The sequence below is a fragment of the Bufo bufo genome, chromosome 4 (genome assembly GCF_905171765.1).
Source record: "Bufo bufo chromosome 4, aBufBuf1.1, whole genome shotgun sequence".
NCBI classification, from domain to species: Eukaryota; Metazoa; Chordata; class Amphibia; order Anura; family Bufonidae; genus Bufo; species Bufo bufo.
In genome coordinates this window covers 248,307,767-248,331,286 of record NC_053392.1, presented here as the reverse complement: position 1 = coordinate 248,331,286, position 23,520 = coordinate 248,307,767, and the positions used below count along the sequence as shown (strand labels likewise).

General features: G+C 44.8%; 1 protein-coding gene across 1 annotated transcript in view; it reads right to left on the bottom strand.

Moving 5' to 3' along the window:
- Window positions 1-3,591: 3,591 nt before the first annotated feature.
- The window catches only part of NMUR1 (neuromedin U receptor 1), a 126,815-nt gene continuing 106,886 nt past the window's right edge, over window positions 3,592-23,520 (bottom strand). The window contains exon 2 of the mRNA XM_040430017.1: window positions 3,592-4,013. Within this exon, the coding sequence (XP_040285951.1) occupies window positions 3,616-4,013 (398 nt within the window). The 3' untranslated portion in view covers window positions 3,592-3,615. The remainder of the gene's footprint in view (window positions 4,014-23,520) is intronic.

Below are 23,520 nucleotides of genomic sequence, written 5' to 3'. Positions count from 1 at the left end.
GACTTCCTCTGATAGGACTGCAGGATCTATATGTCGGAATACTCCATTGTCAGTGCATTATCCATTTTAGAAAAAGATAGCACAGTGAAGAAAATTGCAGTTGTTTGAATATCTAAACATTGAAAAAGTATGAATCAATGTCGGAAAATAGTTTATAGCGTTTTATCTTTATTCAAATATTACCTTGTAGTTATTTCTTCTTGCTTTTTTTCATTTTTTTTCAACATAAATTAGAGAATCACTTTTATATATTTATATATATGCAAATACAGGACTTTAAATATTTGATGGCATTATATACATACATTACACAGAAATACATACATTTAATAATATGTCTATGACAGTCTATGGTCTTACAGAATGGTATCCTACATCTTGATTTATAGCCACATGATATACACAGAGTAAGATGCAACTCGCTATAAATCACCTACTTTGGAGTCCTTGTGCTTAGATAAAAGTGTCTCCAATAATTATGACAGAAGATGCACTAGCCTGCAAATACTGTATGTCCTGCAGTAAATCATTAGCTTGATACTTTCCCCTGCAACTATTTGGCATAATTTTCACAAAAAATCCATTGACACACATCTGTCCCCATGGATTTTGTACATTTTTATGGGACACCAGACGTGAGAAAGATGGCAATTAGTGGTTTAAAAAATAAACGACATCTTACTGTAAGTGCACATCTAAAACAATTCTCAGTTGTGTACACAAAGTAACCACAGACAGGAATCTTTATATACAAGCATGTTCCGTGTGTGTCTCTCTACTACTCCTTGGGGGAAAATGGTAGTCATAATTCCCAAAATTTCAGATTAGCTTGTTGGCAGCACTGACGTTAGTGGGTCAATATCTTTTAATATTTAAAGAAAAACCCCAGCCATCATATCTCTAGGAAGATAATGAAGCCAGAGCAAGGTCTATGAATGACAAGTCCACAACTGTAACCTAACATCTTTGTAGGTAAGGACAAATAGCAGAAGGGTTGTTTCACACAGTCAGTGTTTGGTCAGTGGTTTCCATCAGTGATTGTGAGCCAAAACCAGGAGTGGAACCTCCACAGACATGAGGTATAAGGGAAAAACATGCTTCTGTTCTGTGATTTTCAATAGCATCTTGTTTTGGCTCACAATCTCGGACCAAATGCTGACAGTGTGAACACACCCTTAAATGGTAACGTGTGACACTTACTTGCTGGTGTAAAAATTGTGTTGCAGCCAGAGCTGGCCTAAGGGTACAACCAAACGGCACAATCATGTCGCCGTTGTAACGTGGCCGTGGTCGAGTACTGCTGTGGTTTTACAAGTCGTAGCTACCACTATTTAAACTAATGAGACCACACTGTTTAGCTGGTCTATATTGTTAAATGGCCATGCAGCATTGAAGGTGCCACGTGGCCATTAAAAATACAGACCCACTGAACAGTGTGCTCTCATTAGTTTATTTAGAGACATTTACGGCCCATATGATCACAGCGGTACTAGACCACAGCACTGCCAAAGTGACAACTACAACAAGACCACATGGTTTGGTCATACCCTAAGAGGTATGTTATCTGTATAGTTGAACACAGTGCATCGCCCCTCTCCAATACAGAAGGCATCATTGCTGACGATAGAAAGAGTGACGGATGACTCCATCATCTCTCACTCTTTGAAGGCAATTGTCTCACTCCTGTGTTTTCTAACATGTGAGAGTATCATCTCTGGTTACTAAGCATAGGAGCTGTGAAAACCATGAGCCGACTACACAGTAATTGTCTGTAGTCTGTTACCATGGAGACACATACGTCTGTATAGATGTTGTACATAAAAAATGAAAATAGGAATTGCTTACAAAGTTGCTTTATTTGTCATTTTAGATGCATTCAAAACTGGTAAAGCATTTATTTTTTTCCCTTCTATAAGGCTTGTGGAGGGGTGGGTGCTCCAAAATAATCCCACACCAGCTAACCAAAGGCCAGCTGTGCCTGCATTAATGTGGAAACCTTAGCAATAGCAAATCCAGGAGCCTTTACATTGTGCAGATAAGGACACATGAGTGTCTTTAATAGGGAGAGGGGTGTATGTCTCTATGTTACTATGTTACTATGTTACTAAATGCCTCTGTCAGTGGCTTACTTCTTTTGAAAACAAAAGGATTGGATGATAAATTTCAACCTTCAATGGAGAGTTAAGAGGATCCCATACACATACTGTATACTCACCAACATTAAAAATGTAAAAGTTGGGACATTCAAGTCCTGGCCCTTGATCCACCCAGGAATGCCTCTAAAATGCCCTCATTCTTTGGTGGGCCATTTCGCAGGATTGTCCTGGCAAAATTGGGACTGTTGGCAAGTATGTACGCAAGATAGACAGCTGGTCCTGCTAAAAGTGGCAGATTCCGACAACTTCTTCTCTTTTGAGTTTGGGGCTTTGTGTACTGACTTACATTTTCAGCTTAGTTTTTCCATTATTCTGGAATTTCATTCCTGTATCCCTTGTATTCAGTGTAAACAAGAGCAACGAGCAGTGCTGTAAATTTACATTCACAGCATATTCAAGGCAGCAGTCATACTCAATCACATGGAATTGTCGCATTAAGTGTATATATGGAGGAAGAACACAATCCTAGCTAATATATTCACTTATAGGCAGTTATATTGTGAAACTCATTGCAGGTTTAATTAATACTGTCCCACACAAGGCACGTACATGGCAACAATAATGGATGTTAAAACTGCCACCTGCGTAATAAAGGCAAATTGAATTTATCTTGCGCACCCTCAAGTGCTTTCTCATTTACATGTGACAGTAAGTTAGCATTGGCCCCTCAAAAGTTATTGTCTGCGTGAGAGACTGCAATGAACAGTTCACTAACTTGTCTTGCTTTTGCTTGTGGAATTTGTCTAGTGCTGTTGAAATTTTAAAGTACAAAGGAGTGCAGAACTGAGAGGGTGGCTGATAAATTTGGCATTTCTTACCCAGCTATTGCTATATATAACATCACCATTAGGCCTCATGCACATGGCCGTTGTGCGGCCGTTCCGTGCATTAATTGCGGTCCCCAATGCACTTGCAACATCCGTGCAACGGGCCAGACCCATTCAACTTGAATGGGTCCGTGGTCTGTCCGCACTGCAAAAAAATATGACATGCCATATTTATTTGCAGTGCGGAACAACGGAAAGAAACACCATGGAAGCACTCCGTAGTGCTTCCGTGGGGTTCCGATCCGTGCCTCCGTTTCGCATCTCCGTGATTGCGGACCCATTCAAGTGAATGGGTCCGCGATCTTTGATGCAGAATGCACACGGCCGGTGCCCGTGTACTGCAGACCCACTGTATGCGGGCCACAATACGGCCACGGGGGTCGTGTGCATGTAGCCTTAGGTGTACGTTCACTTGTGAAACTCAGAGGACTACCCAGGGCTATTTGCTCAGTGCTGCTGTCACATGGACAGTATTTATCCAGCCTGATGTAATGTGACTTATTTATTACCTGGGTATTGATTGATGGAAAAAGTTGACTTCATTTTTGAAATTCTGATTGAGATCTCACTGTGTAAAGATAATGGCATATAGGCTGCATTATGGATTACAGCAGGAATGACAAGGGAGAGGTTCATGAGAAAGATGACTGATTTTTGGTCACATTTTCACACTCTACATACACGTCAAATTCATCTACATCAGAAAAAGGGAGTCCATTTCCCGGCATATGCTCACACACTGTACTTCGTGTGGTAACCCTTGTAACACTAGGGGATGATCTTCGTGAGCCTAACCTCTTTTTCCTCCCGTGACACATGACTTCCTTGAACATCTCCCGGAAACGTGTGGAAAGTAGGTTGTACAGGATTGGGTTCACTGCCGAACTGAGATAAAATAACACCCCAGAGATGACATGAACAAAGCCAAACATCTGGTGCATTTCTTCTGACCAGTCATTGATGAAGCTCCACATCAGTCGTTCGGTATGGAAGGGGGCCCAACAAATTCCAAACACCACCACAAGGATGACTGTAGGGACAAAAAACAGTGTATGAGAACAGTCAGGATGTAAGTAACCATTACAATGAGATATATATATATATATACAGTGGATATAAAAAGTCTACACACCCCTGTTAAAATCTCAGGTTTCTGTGCTGTAAAAAAAAATGAGACAAAGAGAAATCATTTCAGAACTTTTTCCACCTTTATTGTGACCTATAAACTGTACCACTCAATCGAAAAACAAACTGAAATCTTTTAGGTAGAGAGAAGAAAAAAATAAAATATGGATGCATAAGTGTGCACACCCTTAAACTAATACTTTGTTGAAGCACCTTTATATATATATATATATATATATATATTGTGAGACCGTGACAGGTCTCACGCAGGTTAGAGGCAAGGAAGGGGTGGATAGTTCGGTCCACACCCCTATTCCACCACAGGTGAGACCAGCTGGAGGTACTCAGGCTGGCACAAAGCACCTCCCAGGGTGTCAGCAAGGGGGGAGTGTGTTACCTGTGGACAGAGGCCTGGAGGCTCTGTGTGGTTCAAGCCAGGAGGGCTGAGAGACCACTATTCCCCATGTGTGCTGAGACACTGGACTGGAGGCAGTGGGCGTACTGTGCTCTGTACAGCCAGGAGGATGTGGGACATTGGCTGAGAAAGCCGCTTGTGTTCACAGGGTGTGAACAGGGACTTAGGTGAGTCAGGAAACTCTGTGTTAGTTAGAGCCTAGCCGGGCAAGTGTTTATTTTATGTGGATGTCACATGTGTTAGGTCAAGCTGCGACTTCATGATGACCTGTATTGGTTGGAGTGTGCACAATAAATGCACAGTTTGGACCTGAAACCTGGTGTCCTAAAGTCGTATCTGTGAGAATGACCCCCAAATAAGAGGCGATCCCTTACAATTAGTGTCGGATGCGGGCAAGTTGTCCATGAGAGCAGGGCAATGGTCGGGTGCTAGGAGCAACGATGAGAAAGAGCAGGTGCTGCTGAATCCTGCTGTGCTGGAGTTAAAGGGCTGGAAGCCTGTTTGTTCAGTGGAGCAGGTGCTGCTCATGCTTTTGTGGACTATTTTGCTGTAGTGCAAGTAAAACTGTAGTGAATTAAAGGGCCAGTAGTAGTCCAGCAAAAGTAGACTTGTGGCGGAAAGTTTTTCCTGCTACCATGGGTCTCGGGGAAGAGTACGTCCGGCAGCGCTGGCGCATACAGCAGGCAGAAGAAATGGCCATAGCAATTGGCTACACTAAAAATGAATAGGCGAAATTTGATGCAGAGCGAGAGGCTTTGGAGGCGCAGTTGCAGCTGGCCTTGAGAAATGGGTTCTCAACACTGTATGGACCCTGTACAAAGTTCCAAGAGGTGGGCAGTGTGCCGGGACTATCGGGGGGAAAAGCAAAGATATGCCGTTGCCAAGGGCAACCGCCGGGAAGATAAAGAGGGGGAGAGCGGTTCGGCTCTCAGGAGGTCGAGTGTTCCCTACCAATGGAGACAGAGTCCTAGAAAGGATGTGCCGAGGATCTGCGAGGCGGTTGCTAAGGGCGACGAACCACAACAGCGTGCGGCTGTCCAGCAGTTATGGAGCGGAGCAAGTGGCTCATATTCTGCGGCTGGAGTATCCTTGGCTCCCAGGACTGCTAAACCCGAGACATCGCTGGGTAAGATTGTTCCTGTTATTGATTATGTGGCAGACCCAGTGACAGTAAGCCGGCGGCAGTTGATACCTGTCGGGCCGGTAGGTGATAAGTAGCAGAGGCAAGAAACTATTGCGAAAATGTGTGATAACATGGAAAAAACAGTGTCTGAACAGGCGGTTAAGCTTGTTGTGATTGCTCCCTTGCAGGAATCTGCAGGGGAGAATGTTCTTGTGTTACCCAAAATGCCCGGAATCAAGGCTGGACATGGGATGACAAGGGTCCGGGATCCCATGCTAGCCCGGGTAAGAGGTAGCACAATATTGAAACCTGAGACTGGTAAAATAATAAAGGTGCTGGACAGTCATGCGGATAAGGACTATCCGCTGATTTTCACTGAGCGTGAGACTCCAATGAGAACAGGGACTTATGAATTTGATGTTACAGATACGCTCATGCATGAGGGAGTATTGGGCCGTGATATCGGTTTGTTGCTGTGGCGTAAGGTAGACACTTCTGCAGATAGTGACGAAACTCCTGCAGAACCTGTACCTGTCCCTTTAAGTGAGGATCTAAGGGAGCTGCACTTTGACCTGCATGGGGAAAGAATATTGACCATTGGAAACAATGGTGCTGGTCAAGTGCAAAGTGATGGTGACAAAAGTGCGGAAAATGTGATGTCATATGAAATATGTGGTGACAGTGATCTATCTTTTCCGTTGCAGGTTGAGGTCAGGGGAGAAGCGCCCCCTGGTGGTAAAAATGTAAATGATGATGAAACTTTATTTTCTGCATCTGCTATGTTTCATGAAGCGCGATATGACTTAATCAAAAGGTTTGAAGACATGCAGATAAGTAGTGTGGAGCAAAGCCCAGCTCCAGCTCAGTGTTTGCAGGTGCAGGAAAATATGATCGGGTTAGAGGGTGTACCGCACGTATCAGAGGTGGAAATGCAGTCTCCACAATGTTGGTTGGTTACTAAGGAAGTTTCCCAGGTGGGGATTAGCTCATCGGTGCCCCTAGAGGTCAGAATTAATAATGACACGAGCGGTCTAGGTGCCGTATGTGCTGTGACCGATAGCAACCCAGAGAATGAAGCTACCATGTTAAGGTCCTCCGAAACAAAGGTGTTTACTAGTAGCGACCAGACAGTTATATCTGACGAGATGAGAATTAAGTCGGGTGACATCAGCCTAGGGTCTGAAGCCCATATCCAGACAGTTGTAGGTGACCTGACAGGACAGTACAGCTGCAAACAGGAGGATGATGTCTCTGTCTCTGTCTCTCTCTCTGTCTCTCTCTCTCTCTCTCTCTCTCTCTGTCTCTCTCTCTCTCTCTCTCGTCTTCACAGAGCAACTGAAGAAAGTTTCAGAAAGGGCAAAGAAGGAGAGCCAGAAAGAGAATGGTGATACTCCTACATCTGCTTCAGCAGAGCAAGGAGCAGCTGGAACCGGAGGCCCAAAAGCGGGGCACTTCCCACAAGCTTGTGCAAAAAGCTGAAAAGAAACTGCTGAAAAACATGGAGTTAGTGGTTCAGCGCCTGGGGAAACAGGAGAAGTGTGACTGGCTCCTAGCTGAAGAGAAATACATCTCGGCTCGATATGGTGAAAAACGTGACCACACAGAGACTGATGCTTGGGAAAAGGAGACCAAGGCCCTCTCATTGGCTAGAGCCCTGGAAGAAGCGCTAGAGGAGCATGCTGAATTGGAGAGGCTGAACAAGCAACTCAGAGCAGAGACGGAAAATCTCATGAGCTTAAAAGATGAGTTGGAGAAACCTGATGAGGAGAGTTCTCTGGAAGACATCAAGAAGCCAGAGCCTGTTAAAAATGGGACTGGAGAGGGTGGCACTGTGGTGCTGGCTGTGGCAGAGAAGATGGAAGATGCTTCTGCTAAACCAGTTGATGGGCCTGATGTGGATGCTAAAGACCACAGACCCGTGGTAGCATGTAACCTAGGCCTGGAAGACGTCCCCTCTGCATACAAGGCCTTCCAAATAGCCAGCAGGCTGCTGGGGAAGAAGTACAAGGAGGTGAACGATCAGTTTTCGGATCCGGGCTATTACGATGGGCTGCATCTCCTGACTCCTCCACAAATGGAGAACAGTGTCCTGGGTGAGCCTCTGGAGAAAATGACAGAAGACGAGGAGTCTGCTGAAGACCCTGGTGCCTCCTGCCTCAATGAGAAAGAGGGGGATGGGTTAACAGGGCAAGTGTATGGTGCCATGTCCGAGAAGGATGAGAAGGCGGTCAAAGAGACTGGAGACTTCAAGAAGACAAAGACTGAAAAAGTTAAGGCCGATGTGTTGGTTGACGTGAAGTCACAAGGTGCTACAGAGACAAAAGTTAACCCAAAGGGAGCCGCGGCCGAAGTGGAAAAAGCCGCTAAAGAAGCAGAGGTCTCTAAAACTGCCATAGTAGCTGGGGTAACTACTGCTGGAAAGAAGGAAGAAGTGACCCAGATGCACGTAAAAGAAGCGAGTAGGGGCAAGCATGCTCTGCTGAAGGAGCCCTGCAAAGGAGAAAGTGTCGGGATATGACCATGACTGGGAACAGTTCAGGCAAGAGCTGCAGCAGTCCAAGAAAGGACGTGAGGCGCATGTACAGGAGCCAGAGGATCTAAAAAGAGAGAGAGATCAAAATATATGACAGCGCATCATTAGCACTCGGGAAAGAGTAGGAAAAGAGTATCTGGTCATGAGATGGGCACATGAGGCCTTTAGGCAGTTTCGGTTAGGCAAGATATTGGTTTTGGTGATAAACCAAGCGCTGCTGGCATGGGTCTGGCAGAACAAAGGGAAGGTACGTGTCACCGAGGTTCCTGGCCTTGGTGAAATAAGAACCGGTAATTTTCTGTGTCAGCGGCAGCTAGTGCTCACTGACACAGTGTTACTTAGTGTGGCTGTAAAACCAATCTGGGCCGGTTCTTATTGGGAGCAGCCAAAGAGCAGGGTGGGTGGCTGTTCCACCGCGTCCAGGCCAGGTGGATGCCCTCTCACCAGCCTCCCGTGGTTATGCAGGTGTTCACCCTCACGGGCTTGAACAAAGGGGGGGGATATGTGAGACCGTGACAGGTCTCACGCAGGTTAGAGGCAAGGAAGGGGTGGATAGTTCGGTCCACACCCCTATTCCACCACAGGCGAGACCAGCTGGAAGTAATTCGGCTGGCACAAAGCACCTCCCAGGGTGTCAGCAAGGGGGGAGTGTGTTGTCTGTGGACAGAGGCCTGGAGGCTCGGTGTGGTTCAAGCCAGGAGGGCTGAGAGACCACTATTCCCCATGTGTGCTGAGACACTGGACTGGAGGCAGTGGGCGTACTGTGCTTTGTACAGCCAGGAGGATGTGGGACATTAGCTGAGAAAGCCGCATGTGTTCACAGGGTGTGAACAGGGACTTAGGTGAGTCAGGAAACTCTGTGTTAGTTAGAGCCTAGCCGGGCAAGTGTTTATTTTATGTGGATGTCACATGTGTTAGGTGAAGCTGCGACTTCTTGATAACCTGTATTGGTTGGAGTGTGCACAATAAATGCACGGTTTGGACCTGAAACCTGGTGTCCTAAAGTCGTATCTGTGAGAATGACCCCCAAATAAGAGGCGATCCCTTACACTATATATAATATATATATATATATATATATTAGTACAGACCAAAAGTTTGGACGCACCTTCTCATTCAAAGATTCACACTGAAGGCATCAAAACTATGAATTAACACATGTGGAATTATATACATAACAAACAAGTGTGAAACAACTGAAAATGTCATATTCTAGGTTCTTCAAAAGTAGCCACCTTTTGCTTTGATTACTGCTTTGCACACTCTTGGCATTCTCTTGATGAGCTTTGAGAGGTAGTCCCCTGAAATGGTTTTCACTTCACAGGTGTGCCCTGTCAGATTTAATAAGTGGGATTTCTTGCCTTATAAATGGGGTTGGGACCATCAGTTGCGTTGAGGAGAAGTCAGGTGGATACACAGCTGATAGTCCTACTGAATAGACTGTTAGCTGCTTTTTTTCTTGCCATAATACAAATTCTAACAGTCTATTCAGTAGGACTATCAGCTGTGTATCCACCTGACTTCTCCTCAACGCAACTGATGGTCCCAACCCCATTTATAAGGCAAGAAATCCCACTTATTAAATCTGACAGGGCACACCTGTGAAGTGAAAACCATTTCAGGGGACTACCTCTTGAAGCTCATCAAGAGAATGCCAAGAGTGTGCAAAGCAGTAATCAAAGCAAAAGGTGGCTGCTTTGAAGAACCTAGAATATGACATATTTTCAGTTATTTCACACTTGTTTGTTATGTATATAATTCATAGTATTGATGCCTTCATAGTCATGAAAATAAAGATAACTCTTTGAATGAGAAGGTGTGTCCAAACTTTTGGTCTGTACCGTGTGTATATAATATACACCCTGTACAGAATTATTAGGCAAATGAGTATTTTGACCACATCATCCTCTTTATGCATGTTGTCTTACTCCAAGCTGTATAGGCTCGAAAGCCTACTACCAATTAAGCATATTAGGTGATGTGCATCTCTGTAATGAGAAGGGGTGTGGTCTAATGACATCAACACCCTATATCAGGTGTGCATAATTATTAGGCAACTTCCTTTCCATTGGCAAAATGGGTCAAAAGAAGGACTTGACAGGCTCAGAAAAGTCAAAAATAGTGAGATATCTTGCAGAGGGATGCCTCACTCTTAAAATTGCAAAGTTTCTGAAGCGTGATCATCGTTTCATTCAAAATAGTCAACAGGGTCGCAAGAAGCGTGTGGAAAAACCAAGGCACAAAATAACTGCCCATGAACTGAGAAAAGTCAAGCGTGCAGCTGCCAAGATGCCACTTGCCACCAGTTTGGCCATATTTCAGAGCTGCAACATCACTGGAGTACCCAAAAACACAAGGTGTGCAATACTCAGATACATGGCCAAGGTAAGAAAGGCTGAAAGACGACCACCACTGAACAAGACACACAAGCTGAAACGTCAAGACTGGGCCAAGAAATATTTCAAGACTGATTTTTCTAAGGTTTTATGGACTGATAAAATGAGAGTGAGTCTTGATGGGCCAGATGGATGGTCCCGTGGCTGGATTGGTAAAGGGCAGAGAGCTCCAGTCCGACTCAGACGCCAGCAAGGTGGAGGTGGAGTACTGGTTTGGGCTGGTATCATCAAAGATGAGCTTGTGGGGCCTTTTCGGGTTGAGGATGGAGTCAAGCTCAACTCCCAGTCCTACTGCCAGTTTCTGGAAGACACCTTCAAGCAGTGGTACAGGAAGAAGTCTGCATCCTTCAAGAAAAACATGATTTTCATGCAGGACAATGCTCCATCACACGCGTCCAAGTACTCCACAGCGTGGCTGGCAAGAAAGGGTATAAAAGAAGAAAATCTAATGACATGGCCTCCTTGTTCACCTGATCTGAACCCCATTGAGAACCTGTGGTCCATCATCAAATGTGAGATTTACAAGGAGGGAAAACAGTACACCTCTCTGAACAGTGTCTGGGAGGCTGTGGTTGCTGCTGCACGCAATGTTGATGGTGAACAGATCAAAACACTGACAGAATCCATGGATGGCAGGCTTTTGAGTGTCCTTGCAAAGAAAGGTGGCTATATTGGTCACTGATTTGTTTTTGTTTTGTTTTTGAATGTCAGAAATGTATATTTGTGAATGTTGAGATGTTATATTGGTTTCACTGGTAAAAATAAATAATTGAAATGGGTATATATTTGTTTTTTGTTAAGTTGCCTAATAATTATGCACAGTAATAGTCACCTGCACACACACAGATATCCCCCTAAAATAGCTAAAACTAAAAACAAACTAAAAACTACTTCCAAAAATATTCAGCTTTGATATTAATGAGTTTTTTGGGTTCATTGAGAACATGGTTGTTGTTCAATAATAAAATTAATCCTCAAAAATACAACTTGCCTAATAATTCTGTACTCCCTGTATATTTTGATATTCAGTTCTAAAACTAAAAATACAAACATATAGTTGGGCAGGAAAGAGTTTGAACTCATTTGTGAAATCTCTACTTTGATAAAGTTTGGTACATGTGTAGTACCTCACACCTGGCGGTACTACCATTGCATATAGTTTTGTAATATGTATTTTGTATGTTTTGGACGTACGGGTACGACTGGCAAGGAACAGGGCTAACCAGTCTTGGTAGGGCTGATCCTGCTTCCTGCCAGGAGAGAGTTCCTGTGTAACCACAGATGGGAGAGGAAGCACACTCTGTTCTCCTGATCCTAAGAAGGATTCTCCAGAGAGTACAACCGCTCAAATCCTATCCCCGCATGAAGTCTTGAGAAGTCATACAGCAGAGCAGTGTTACCAAGCAGAGTTTTTCTTTATTCTAGACAACTTATCCAAAAATCAAGGACAGACATTTTTTTGGACATATTTGAAAACCATAATGAATGTTAGAGATTATAATTAATCTATGTCTATAGCTCAATGTACTGATAACACCTCATTACCAGCATTTACTGTGAGCTATAAAATAATGCTAATTACCACCATACTAATCTAATCAACTACAAACCAGCCTCAAAATCATGAACACATCTATTTTTTTTCAAGGACACAGGAAAAAAGTTGCCTATTTTTACAGACTGTCCAGAAATTTCTGGACGGTTGGCAACCCTGCATCAGAGTGACCAGCTAACACCTGCATCAAAGGCACTCCTGTGAGGTGATGGACTACGGCTAACACACCCATCATCCAGACTACTACTAGGCCAGTACAATACTATTGCCTAGTAGTGTCTGATTATTGGAGGTCCAACTGCTGTGACCTCCGCAGTCATGAGAACTGGGGCCTGTGTTCTGATTGAATGGAGTTGCAGTTCCGCATGTGCACTGCCGCTCGTAGAGATACTAGAGATAGCTGTGCACTTGTACTTGGCTATCTCCAGTGGGTCTTATACAGCTGAATGGAGCAGTGGACATACATGTCTGCTGCAGTTCCATTCAAACAGGGAGCACAGGCCCCCATTTTGAGGGTCGACGAGGATCCATGTGTTCAGTTCCCTGCTAAACATCCTGTAGAGTGGGTATAAGTTGTCATAATGGGACAACCCCTTTAATTAGGACCTGTCATCTCTACTGACACATCTGTTTTATTAACCACGTCTGTTTAAAGATGGCGCCCACTCCTGCCCGCTGCACCATAGCCGCGAGTGGCCGCCTGACTTTTTTTAGCAGACACTCGCGACTCATGTCCGCAACCGGCAGTAATGCCGATCACGGACATTTAACCCCTCAAATGCAGTGGTCAATCCTGACCATGGAATCTGAGCACGCTGAAATCGAAAGTGCGCACTTTCGGTTGAGCTCCTGCTCCCCCGTGTGGTGATCGGAGGAGCCGGAAAGTGTATGCAGCAGCCCGTGTCTTTATGAATGACAGGAGGCTGCTGCATAGTATTTCCTATGGAGCCCTTGCCTGTAATAGGGCTCCAAAGGAAAGTAGTAAAATCATCATAGATTCCACTGCAAGTGCATTGGAGTCTATGATAATAGCAATCTAATGATTGCATGTTATGTGGGAACTATAAAAAAAAGTGTAAAAAAAAAAAAAAAGTTTCAATAAATAAATAAAAAATTCAAATCGCCCCCCTTTTCTAAAAATAAAAATAAAAGAACTAAAAAAATAAAAAAAATACACATCATGGGTGTTGTGATGTGCAAAAACGCTCATAGTATAAAAATATATTCCCCATACGGCAAACAGCAAAACGGAAAAAGGCGTCCAAATGGCTGATTCGCCGTATTTGATCACTTCATTTTCTACAAAAAAATGTAATAAAAAGTGATCAAAAAGTCCCGAGGTGGGTCTCGCGGGATCACGCACCGCAGGACGGAATTGCGCACCGAAGACACTGAACTTAACTGAACTCATGCTTGCGCAGCTGGCAAGTACAGACTGTACAGGATCAGCAACAAAAGTACGGGGGGGGGGGGGGAACTACATACTGGAGGGCAGTGTGGGGGCAAAATTACTTAGTGGGGGCAAAAAACATCATAATGTGGGGCAGTGTGGGGGAAAATTACATAATGTGAGGCAGTGTGGAGGGCAAATTACATGATGTGAGGCATTGTGGGGGGCATATTACTTAATGTGAGGCAGTGTAGGGGGCAGTATTACTAATGAGGGCATTCTAGAAGGGAATTAATATTGGTGGAACTATGAAGAGCACTATTACAATGGGGGCACTATTATTTCTTCAGGATAGTATTTGTGGAATTGGGGCCGTGGCACAGCGAGCAGCAGGATAACACTGTGGGGACTCCAGGTTGGGGGATGATGATAGAAAAGTGAAGACACTAAGATGTCTGTGTGTCACACTCTGCAGAGACGAGGCAGGTGAGAGAAGTGTCTGGACCAAATGGAGAAGATGATGACAGAGAAGATCTACATTGGAGGAGACGTCACCTGGAGGCCCTGGATGTGAGAGGTACGTATTGCTGTATATGTGCAATGCTGCTATTTTATGTTTAGCATATGAGAAAATGTTTACAATTAAAATGTTTTACTTACATGTTCTATTTTACTATTTTTATTATTTGGTCGAAAGGCTAATTGGGGAGGGGGAATTGTAACGGGACTGCTGTAGAATACCTAAAATTAGCTGGTCAAGTAAAATGTTGCATTAAAAAGGGGGCCAACAAAAAAGGGGCGTGTCAAAGGGCGTGGCCAATGGTTGGAGCAAGGGGGGGCGGCAAAAATCCTTGCACCAGCCCTGCAGTTTGGACAGTGTCAGACATATAGAAGAATGACACAGCATACAGTTCTAAGACCGGATACTATCAAGGACCTACATTGGCTGTGACGATTCGCGAACGTGATCAAATATTCGCAAACCGCAAGTTCGCAGCGGGCCCCATTCACTTTAATGGCAGGCGAACCTGAAAAACCTTCAGCTCATATTTGCAGCCACCGAATACTTAGTAGAAGTGAAAAATAGTCCGACAACATGGACAGTGACATACTAGAGAGGGATCAATGACAAAAATTCCAACAAAAAATATTTTTCTTAATCAGGGGACATTTTTATGCGTCTTAAAGGGAAATTCTCTGAAATGTGCTCTGTTGGAGCCTAGAAATTTTTTATTTCAGGTGACTGGAGTACGGGCCTTCAAAATTAGGCATTCACCTGATATAAAAGAAACTCTGATTATGTGGCTCGAGGTACATTATGCGGTCAATGGATAAAAATGTTACTGTAGGCCACTGGACTACAGGCCCCAAACATTAGGCATTCACTGGACAGAAAAGATCAAGTGATTATGTGGCCGGAGGTATATTACACGGTCAATGGAAATCAATTTTACTGCAGGCCACTACAAATACAGGTCAAATACATATGTTTAAGGCTCCATTCACATGTCCGCAACGTGTTTTGCGGTTCCACAGAGCCGCGAATCTGCAAAACACGGAAAGCGGCAATGTGTGTTCTGCATTTTGCGGACCGCAAATTGCCGGCACTAATAGAATATGCCTGTTCTTGTCCGCAATTGCAGACAAGAATAGGACATGTTCTATTTTTTTGCGGAACGGAAGTGCGGACCCGGAAGTGCCGATCCGCAATTCCGTGTCCGGGCAGCACATCGTGCTGCCTCATAGGAATGAATGGGTCCGCAATTCCGTTTCGCAAAATGCGGAACGAAATTACGGACGTGTGAATGGAGCCTAAAAGAACAAAAAAATATAAAATTGGATTAAAAACATGGCTAACGAAATCCCCCCTCTTGAAAAAAACCCTAATGATGATAGTTGAAATTTTGATAACATGTGGTCATCACTAGTGTTGAATTCCTCCAAGGCCCCAACAATTATTCATTCACCGTCCAGAAAAGAACAAGTAAGTACGTGGCTGGAGGTAGATTACACGGTCATTGGATATCAATTTTACAGCAGGCCAGTGGACAACAGGCCCCAAAAACTATGCATTCAGCAGAAAGAAAAGAACAAGTAAGTCTGTGGCTGGAGGTAGATTACACAGTCATTGGATATATATTTTACAGCAGGCCAGTGGACTACAGGCCCCAAAAATTATGCATTCAGCGGACAGAAAAGAACAAGTAAGTATGTGGCTGGAGGTAGATTTCATTGGATATCAATTTTACAGCAGGCCAGTGGACTACAAACCCCAAAAATTATGCATTCACAGTACAGAAAAGATCAAGTGATCATGTGGCTGGAGGTATATTAGATGTTCAATGGATATCAATTTTACTGAAGGCCGGTACAAATACAGGTCAAATACATATGCTTAAAAGAACTAAAAATATGAAATTGGATTAAAAACATGGCTAACGAAATCCCCCCTCTTGAAAAAAAAACGAATAATAATAGTTGAAACACGTGGTCGTCACAGGTGTTGAATTCCTCCGAGGCCCAAAAGATTAGGCAAAATGGCAGAAAAGGCCTTTTATGCCTCATTATTTACATAAGACAGGGACCATTCTTTGTTCTTGGTGTTGTAGGACATGTGTGGGCTGGCATGAGGAAATTCAATTATACGTGGTCGTCACAGGTGTCGAATTCCTCCGAGATCCATGCCTCATTCATTTTTAGAAATGTGAGGTAGTCCACACTGTCGTGAGCTAGGCGAGTGCGCTTATCGGTCATGATCCCCCCCCCCTTCTGCGCTGAACGTCCTTTCAGCCAGGACACTGGACAAGGGGCAAGCCAAGAGTTCCATGGCAAATTGTGCCAGCTCTGGTCACAGGTCAAGCCTGCACACCCAGTAGTCTAGGGGTTCCTTGCTTCTCAGAGCGTCCACATCGGCCGTTAACCCGATGTAATCAGACACCTGTCGGTCTAGGTGTTACCTGAGGCTGGATGCGGAGGGATGCGGAGGGTGGCTGTTGATGGGTTGGCTGCAAGAATGATCTCATATCCGAAGTGACCCACACATCTTCAAACCGCCCTCTTTTTGCATGTGCTGTTGGATTGGTACCCGCAACTGTTTGTCTGTGAGTGGATATTCCTTTGACTGCAAAAGCAGAATGCAGCATTTCTCAAAGCAAGGCCTGGAAGTGCTGCATTCTGACAGCCCTCTGTGATGCTGGTAACCAGTGATGGCCAGTTCGCATTGTTCGCCCGCGAACACATGCGGGCTGCCATCTTTTCTCACAAGTCTGGCGAGGCACAGGAAAGCCCTTACCTGTGACTACGCCGCAAGCCGGTCTGAAATCAAATGCGGTCACCGGGAGCAGGCAGTTCCGAGAACAGCCACGGGGGCCTTCATCTTGTGAGAAAAGATGGCAGCCCGCATGTGTTGGTGGGCAAACAATGCGAACTGGCCATCATTGCTGGTAACATGTCCGCCATTTTGTGTTTCTACCGGGGGTCTAAGTACGTTGCCACCCAGTACTGGTCCTTGCCCTTTATGCTTTTTATACAGGGGACCCTCTTCAAACACTGGAGCATGAAGGCCCCCATTTGCACTAATCTGGAAGCGGTGGAGTGGCCTGCCTCCTGCTCATCGTCCACGATAATGTCGTCCTCGGTCTCCTCCCCCCAGCCACGGACAACACCAGGGATCCCAGAAAAGTTTAAAGCATGCTCTTCTTGCTCATCCTCCTCCTCCGTCCTTGCACCATCCTCCTCTGACTCCTCTTCAGACTCCTGTTGACTTGTCTCCGATGAGTAGTCCCCCCTGGGAATTCATCCAGCATTGCGACTTCCTCCTCTTCCTGCTCCTTGACGGCTTGATCAATGACACAATGCAATGCACGCTCCAGAAAGAAGGCGTAATGTACGATGTCACTGACGCCCTGGCTGAGACTGACCAGTTTGGTGATCTCATCAAATGGCCGCAGAAGTCTGCATGCGTCGCACATGAGCAGCCACTGGCGCCATGAAAAAAAACAAGTTCTCCAGAACCTGTCCTGCCGCAGAGTTCGTACAGGTAGTCGTTAACTGCACGTTCCTGCTGGAGCAGTCTATCAAGCATATACAAGGTGGAGTTCCAGTGCATCGGGCAGTCACAAATCAGACGTCTGACGGTCAGGTGGTGTCGCCACTGAACGTCAGCAAGGTGAGCCATGGCCGTGTAAGAACTTCTAAAATGGCCAGAGATTTTCCTGGCTTGCCGCAAGAAGTCCTGGACCCTGGGGTATTTGACAACAAATCGCTGCATGACTAAGTTCAGGACGTGTGCCATGGACGTCAGCCAAGGAGGAGAGGGAGGATGGAGTAGGAGGAGGAGAAGAGGCAGGCCTGCATGCAATCCGTGGCGGTAACACCAAATCCACACAGGTGCCACAGGTTGCATGCTTGACGGCCGTCAGAAGGTTCATCCAGTGGGCAGTAAAAGTTATGTACCTTCCCTGCCCGTGTTTGCTAGACCACATGTCTGGTCAGCTGCATCTTGGCACTGACACTGTGTGCCAGATATACATTCACTTTCTGCTGAACGTGGCCATATAGCTCCGGGATGCCCTTCTGGGAGAAATATTTCCTTCCCGGGACCTTCCATTGTGGTGTGCCAATGGCCACACATTTTCTAAAGGCCTCTGAGTCCACCAGTTTATATGGCAGTAGTTGGCGGGCTAGCAGTTCGGCGGTTGGGCAAGAGAGTTGTCCGGTGTCATCTTTTTTCTCTCGAACATTTGGGCCATGGAAGTCTGCCATTTGCCAGATGAACGCGACAACAGCACGGTGAAAGGTGGAGTGGAGGACAAATGGGAGGAGAGAGGAGAAGGAGAAGAGGCAGGACGTGGAGTGCCGGAAGTGTGGCTTTGTGGGTTCTGACAGTGTTACTCCCACTGGGCTCGGTGATGGGAGGCCAGGTGCCTTCTTAAGGCGGTCGTCCCTAGGTAAGTGTTGGGCTTACCGCGACTTATGCGCTGACAGCCCAGGTTGCAGATGGCAACACTATTGTCAGCAGCGGACACGTTAAAAAAAAAGCCCACACTGCGGAGCCATGTGCCGGCATCCTGGGAGCGCCAGATGTGACCGTGCATGGTTGATGTTTCGTTCCAGATACATTAGCAGTCTGCTTTTTGCCTCCTGTGCACTGTAAGTTCTGCCTGTTTCTCTTCCTTATCTGCTGCTCCGTCTCTCCCTCTGAACTCCCCTCCTTGTCCTCTCTTGTGGGCACCCACGTGATGTCCATCGAAACGTCATCGTCACCTTCACCACCACTGATATTAGAGATCTCGGAGTAGGAATCAACAGCGGGGACCTCCCTCCTTGGGCTGATCTGGGTACTGTTGTCAGACTGCTGGGTGGCGACCATTGATACCTCCTCTTCCTGATCCGATGCCAAGAAAGGCTGCGCATCGGTAAGGTCTTGGAATCGATGGGAAAATAATTCCTCTGACTCGAGCGGAAGGGATATGGTGATGGTGGTGTCTTTGGGGGTGCACACAGCAGAGAGTGAAGAGAGTGAAGATAGAGAGGATGAGGAGGGTGCAGAAGCGGAAGGCTGAGTGAGCTACTTAACCAACTGTGGTGCATCCTTTGACGTAATCGCATGCACCTTCTGTAACTTCCCACTTAAGCTCCGGCCTGGTGCACCTGCCCGACCCCTACCACCCCTGCGGAATGGCCTGCCTCTTCCTCTGCCTGTCATTTTCAAAATGTCCCTGTGACAAAAGTCCCTATAGAAGAGCAGTATTTGTGGAAGGTATATCGCACCCCTGCCTCAATCACTTTTTTGGGGGGGCAACTGGTATATCACACCAGTTGAAATTATTTGTTCCAATAGCATTTGTCACTCTGTGTAGCTGCGGAAACACAGCAGAACAGCAAACAAATGCTGCACTACCCAAATGCACTATATAGAATGTATATTATTGGTATATCATACCCCTGCCTCAATCAGTTTTTTTGGGGGCAACTGGTATATCACACCAGTTGAAATTATTTGTTCCAATAACGTTTGTCACTCTGTGTAGCTGCGGTGATGCAGCAGAACTGCAAACAAATGCTGCACTACCCAAATGCACAATATAGAAAGTATATTATTGGTATATCAGACCCCTCCCTTATTAAAAAATTTTGTGGGACAACTGGTATATCACACCAGTTAAAATTATTTGTTCCAAGAGCGTTTGCCCCTCTGTAAAGCTGCAGTATCGCAGCAGAAACGCACACAACTGCACTATAATATACTTTCTATGTTAGAAAGTATATTATAAGTATATTACACCCCTCAGTAAGTCATACCTATCGATAGCACACCTATACCAGTCTTATTAGCCCTATTAGCTAGAGTTTGGTGCCCCTGCTCCACACAGCAACCTCTCCCTACACTGGCAAAAAGACTGAATGTAAAATGGCAACCAGATCGGGTTTATTTATAAGGTAGGGGGTATGTCCATGTACTGAAACATTTCAATTGGCTGTCCTGTACCACCTGATGGATGTGTCATGGGTCAAAGTTGTTCACAATGTAAAAGAATATGGCGCCGGCGGACATCGCCATATGTTTCGCCCATTCGGCGAACGAGCAAAGTTTGCCACGAAACGACCGCCGGCGAAACGCAAGGCCGTCTTTACTAAAGAAATGTTATTTCATGTCAGGAAATCTATATTTTTAAAAGAGCTACTCCAGGAACCTCATCAAATTGCCATTCAATTTGTAGCATTTTCTACAATAATACGTTTTCATATAGGCACTCTGTTATTCCTCTGGAATGGACCGCTAGCAATGTGTATTCTGAACTTTGTGGTTCATGAATATAATTCCAGCCAAATCACTGTAATGAATACATAGAGCAGTGATGAGTGAGGTTAAGATTTACTTTTCAATCCTTATGGTCAACCGTATGCCATTACTGTTTGCCTTTTTGTAGAAATCCAAGATCTGTTCGACCAAAATACTGTAATATTGCAGTATGTGAATGGGGCATGGAGAGCTGTGACATAGCACATACGCACTATAGTTTTTTTTATTGTCAGGTATTTTAAGCAGGGAAAATGTTCTTCAAAAGAAATGGAAAGCATTCCCTCTTCTAGCTGTGCTCTAGGCCTGGATAATGAAGGGTTATTACTCTGTGGCTCCATAGCACACTACAATTATTTCTTTGTATAGTTTAATGCATTGCAAAACAAAAACGGCAAGAGACTGACATTATTTTTGTCTAATTCAAAGTCTTTTTAAAGAACCTTCTAACATGAGCAGGCTTCATATATAGAAAGGCGCATTGTCTGCTAAAATAGCCTGATCCCGCCGTGTAAAGATAAATATTACTTTCCGTCCGCCTGTTGCATTTGTAGAATTGTGTTCCATACGCAGTTCACATTTCTCACCATTATTACAGATCATAAAACGCTAAAAAAAAAAAGTACCACGCTGTAGGAAGATGCGTTGATGCCCCCCTCAGGTATTTCTCCAGAGTTTATTGCAAGTATCTCGCTGGGGTATAAAACAAAACCCCACGGCACAAAGCAAACTTCCTAAAAAGGGCATCATCAGGCAAAAAACACCTCCAGTTAAAAGGGGAGAACAGCCATGAGCTGTCAACATGAGACAACCCAGAGCCCCATCCAGCTGGATACAAACATCACCTGGACATGCTGCAGGGTCACAGAATCCCTGGAAGCTCCTATCAATCAGGGACAGTGACAGCACTCTGCTTTCCATATGACAAACTGTCAGAAAAAAAAGAGACGCATCAGCCACTATAAACATGTATAATGTATGGGATGCATTAAAGGAATTTTATATCAGGTTTGGACTTCTTGGAATGCTCCTTGCCTTTCTCTATTTAGACAAAGGCAGTAGTCAGAGGGATGAAAATCACACTTGAAAGTCAAAGAAAAAAGGAGAAAAGCTCAGCAAAGAAACTGGAAGGCGGTTTAATCCCTCACTCTCAGACCTTCAGTAGTTCTAAGTGTAGTGTTCTTCAAATACTGAGCTCTAAAGGTCAGTATATCCCGAGTAGTGGCATCCATAAAGCTCCTCCTATGGTTTGCTTGTTCTGTCTGGAGATGATTATTTTAGCATTTCCAAAAGGAATTCAGTATAAGTAAATGGACATAAAGAAAAATCCCTTGACCTACATCAATAGATAGGTAGATATCAGTGTATTCTTTCTTTAGATCCCACAGTCACCCACCACTAGTAAAAAGCAACTATAATTATTTCAATGGATTTGGAGCTGTGGAAACCTTACGAGAGGACGTTACATATATATTTACTATTTTACAAGGAAGCGATGGTTCAGTTGGCCTGATCTTCAGTATGGACAAGTTTTATAAGGATGTCTTGTCAGAAACTGTAATCACAGCTAAGACAATATCCCGTCAGAGGGAGAATAAACACGGAAGGTATGTATAAATTGTATAATCGCAGGGTACCACCTGCCATAAAACGTAGCCTTTATTGTATAATACGTATAAAATAACAAACTCCCATAATGACAAACACACAAAGAAAAGAAAAGAATCGACACTTTATAAGTGGATATGCGGTTGGTGCTCTGAAGAAATTATTTCTGTTTCTCAGTGAGATCCCTAAAGAACACTTGATTCTAGGCAGGATAATGACTTCTTGACTGGGCCTGTCCCTAGGTATGGCCCTAAGATATTTATTCCTGCCTAAAAAACTGAATAGCCGCCCCGATAGGGGCGATCCCGTGTTCAGGAACCTCCTGCAGTGCCCTCGTTTGCCCCTATTTGATGATAATTCGGCTGGGTCTAATCGCGGCTTACTAGATGATGACCTGGTCTAAGTACAGAAAATAATAAAGATATATTTACAGATTGTTGCACCATATAAATACGTGCTAGATCCAATATGTCGTTAGAGTAAGAGAAAAGAGATGTTCTATGGTACAGATTATAGGCGGCTGCTTAGCGCACACAGTGGTGTATTCTCACAGCGCAGCCGACCATTACGATGCCAAATGCACTATTGGTATAGATATATAGTCCCAAATGCATTATTGGTATAGATATATAGACCCAACGTGTTTCGCCCACACCAATGACCTGGGCTCATCAGGGGACATACAGTTCAATAACCTAACAGGCATCAATATTAACATGAATAGGACACAATCTTCCTCATCATTGATGACACTAAATAAGATTGTCACCAGTGTCAGGCTGTCAATCATTACAGCCATACACTTCCAATCAACACTCTTGAATAATACAGTCAGAAAAAACAATAGACAGGGTCACATCCCTATACAGATTTAAAGGGAGTCTTTCACGCCGATTCACCGTATTAACCTAATAACAGACTTATGTCCACGGCATCCCCCTATTAAAACTGTGCTTACCGTATGTTGCTTGCTATCATCGTTCTGCCGAAAAATTAGTTTACTGTGGGCATGCGCCGGCCCGATCCGGCCCGATTGCTGTGATCACGGCAAGAATGTAAGTGGGGCCGGCGCATGCACACGGTAAACTGTGATGCCCCGGCCAGACTATGGTCATTCAATGCGCACACGCCGATATCGCGGTCATCGGCGCGAATGCGCGGGATTACGGACAGGAGGAGGGAGGTTAGAGCAGAGACCAAGGGTGGGCAGACATGGCGGAGGGGGAGTGGATTCGTATGAAAATGACCCAGGGGCCTGGGCATCGGCCGTTGTAACGCCGCCCCTGGGCACCTTCACAGCCTAATTTGCATATGGATTAAAAGTGTTTTTCGGCAGAACGATGATAGCAAGCAACATACGGTAAGCACAGTTTTAATAGGGGGATGCCGTGGACATAAGTCTGTTATTAGGTTAATACGGTGAATCGGCGTGAAAGACTCCCTTTAAATCTGTATAGGGATGTGACCCTGTCTATTGTTTTTTCTGACTGTATTATTCAAGAGTGTTGATTGGAAGTGTATGGCTGTAATGATTGACAGCCTGACACTGGTGACAATCTTATTTAGTGTCATCAATGATGAGGAAGATTG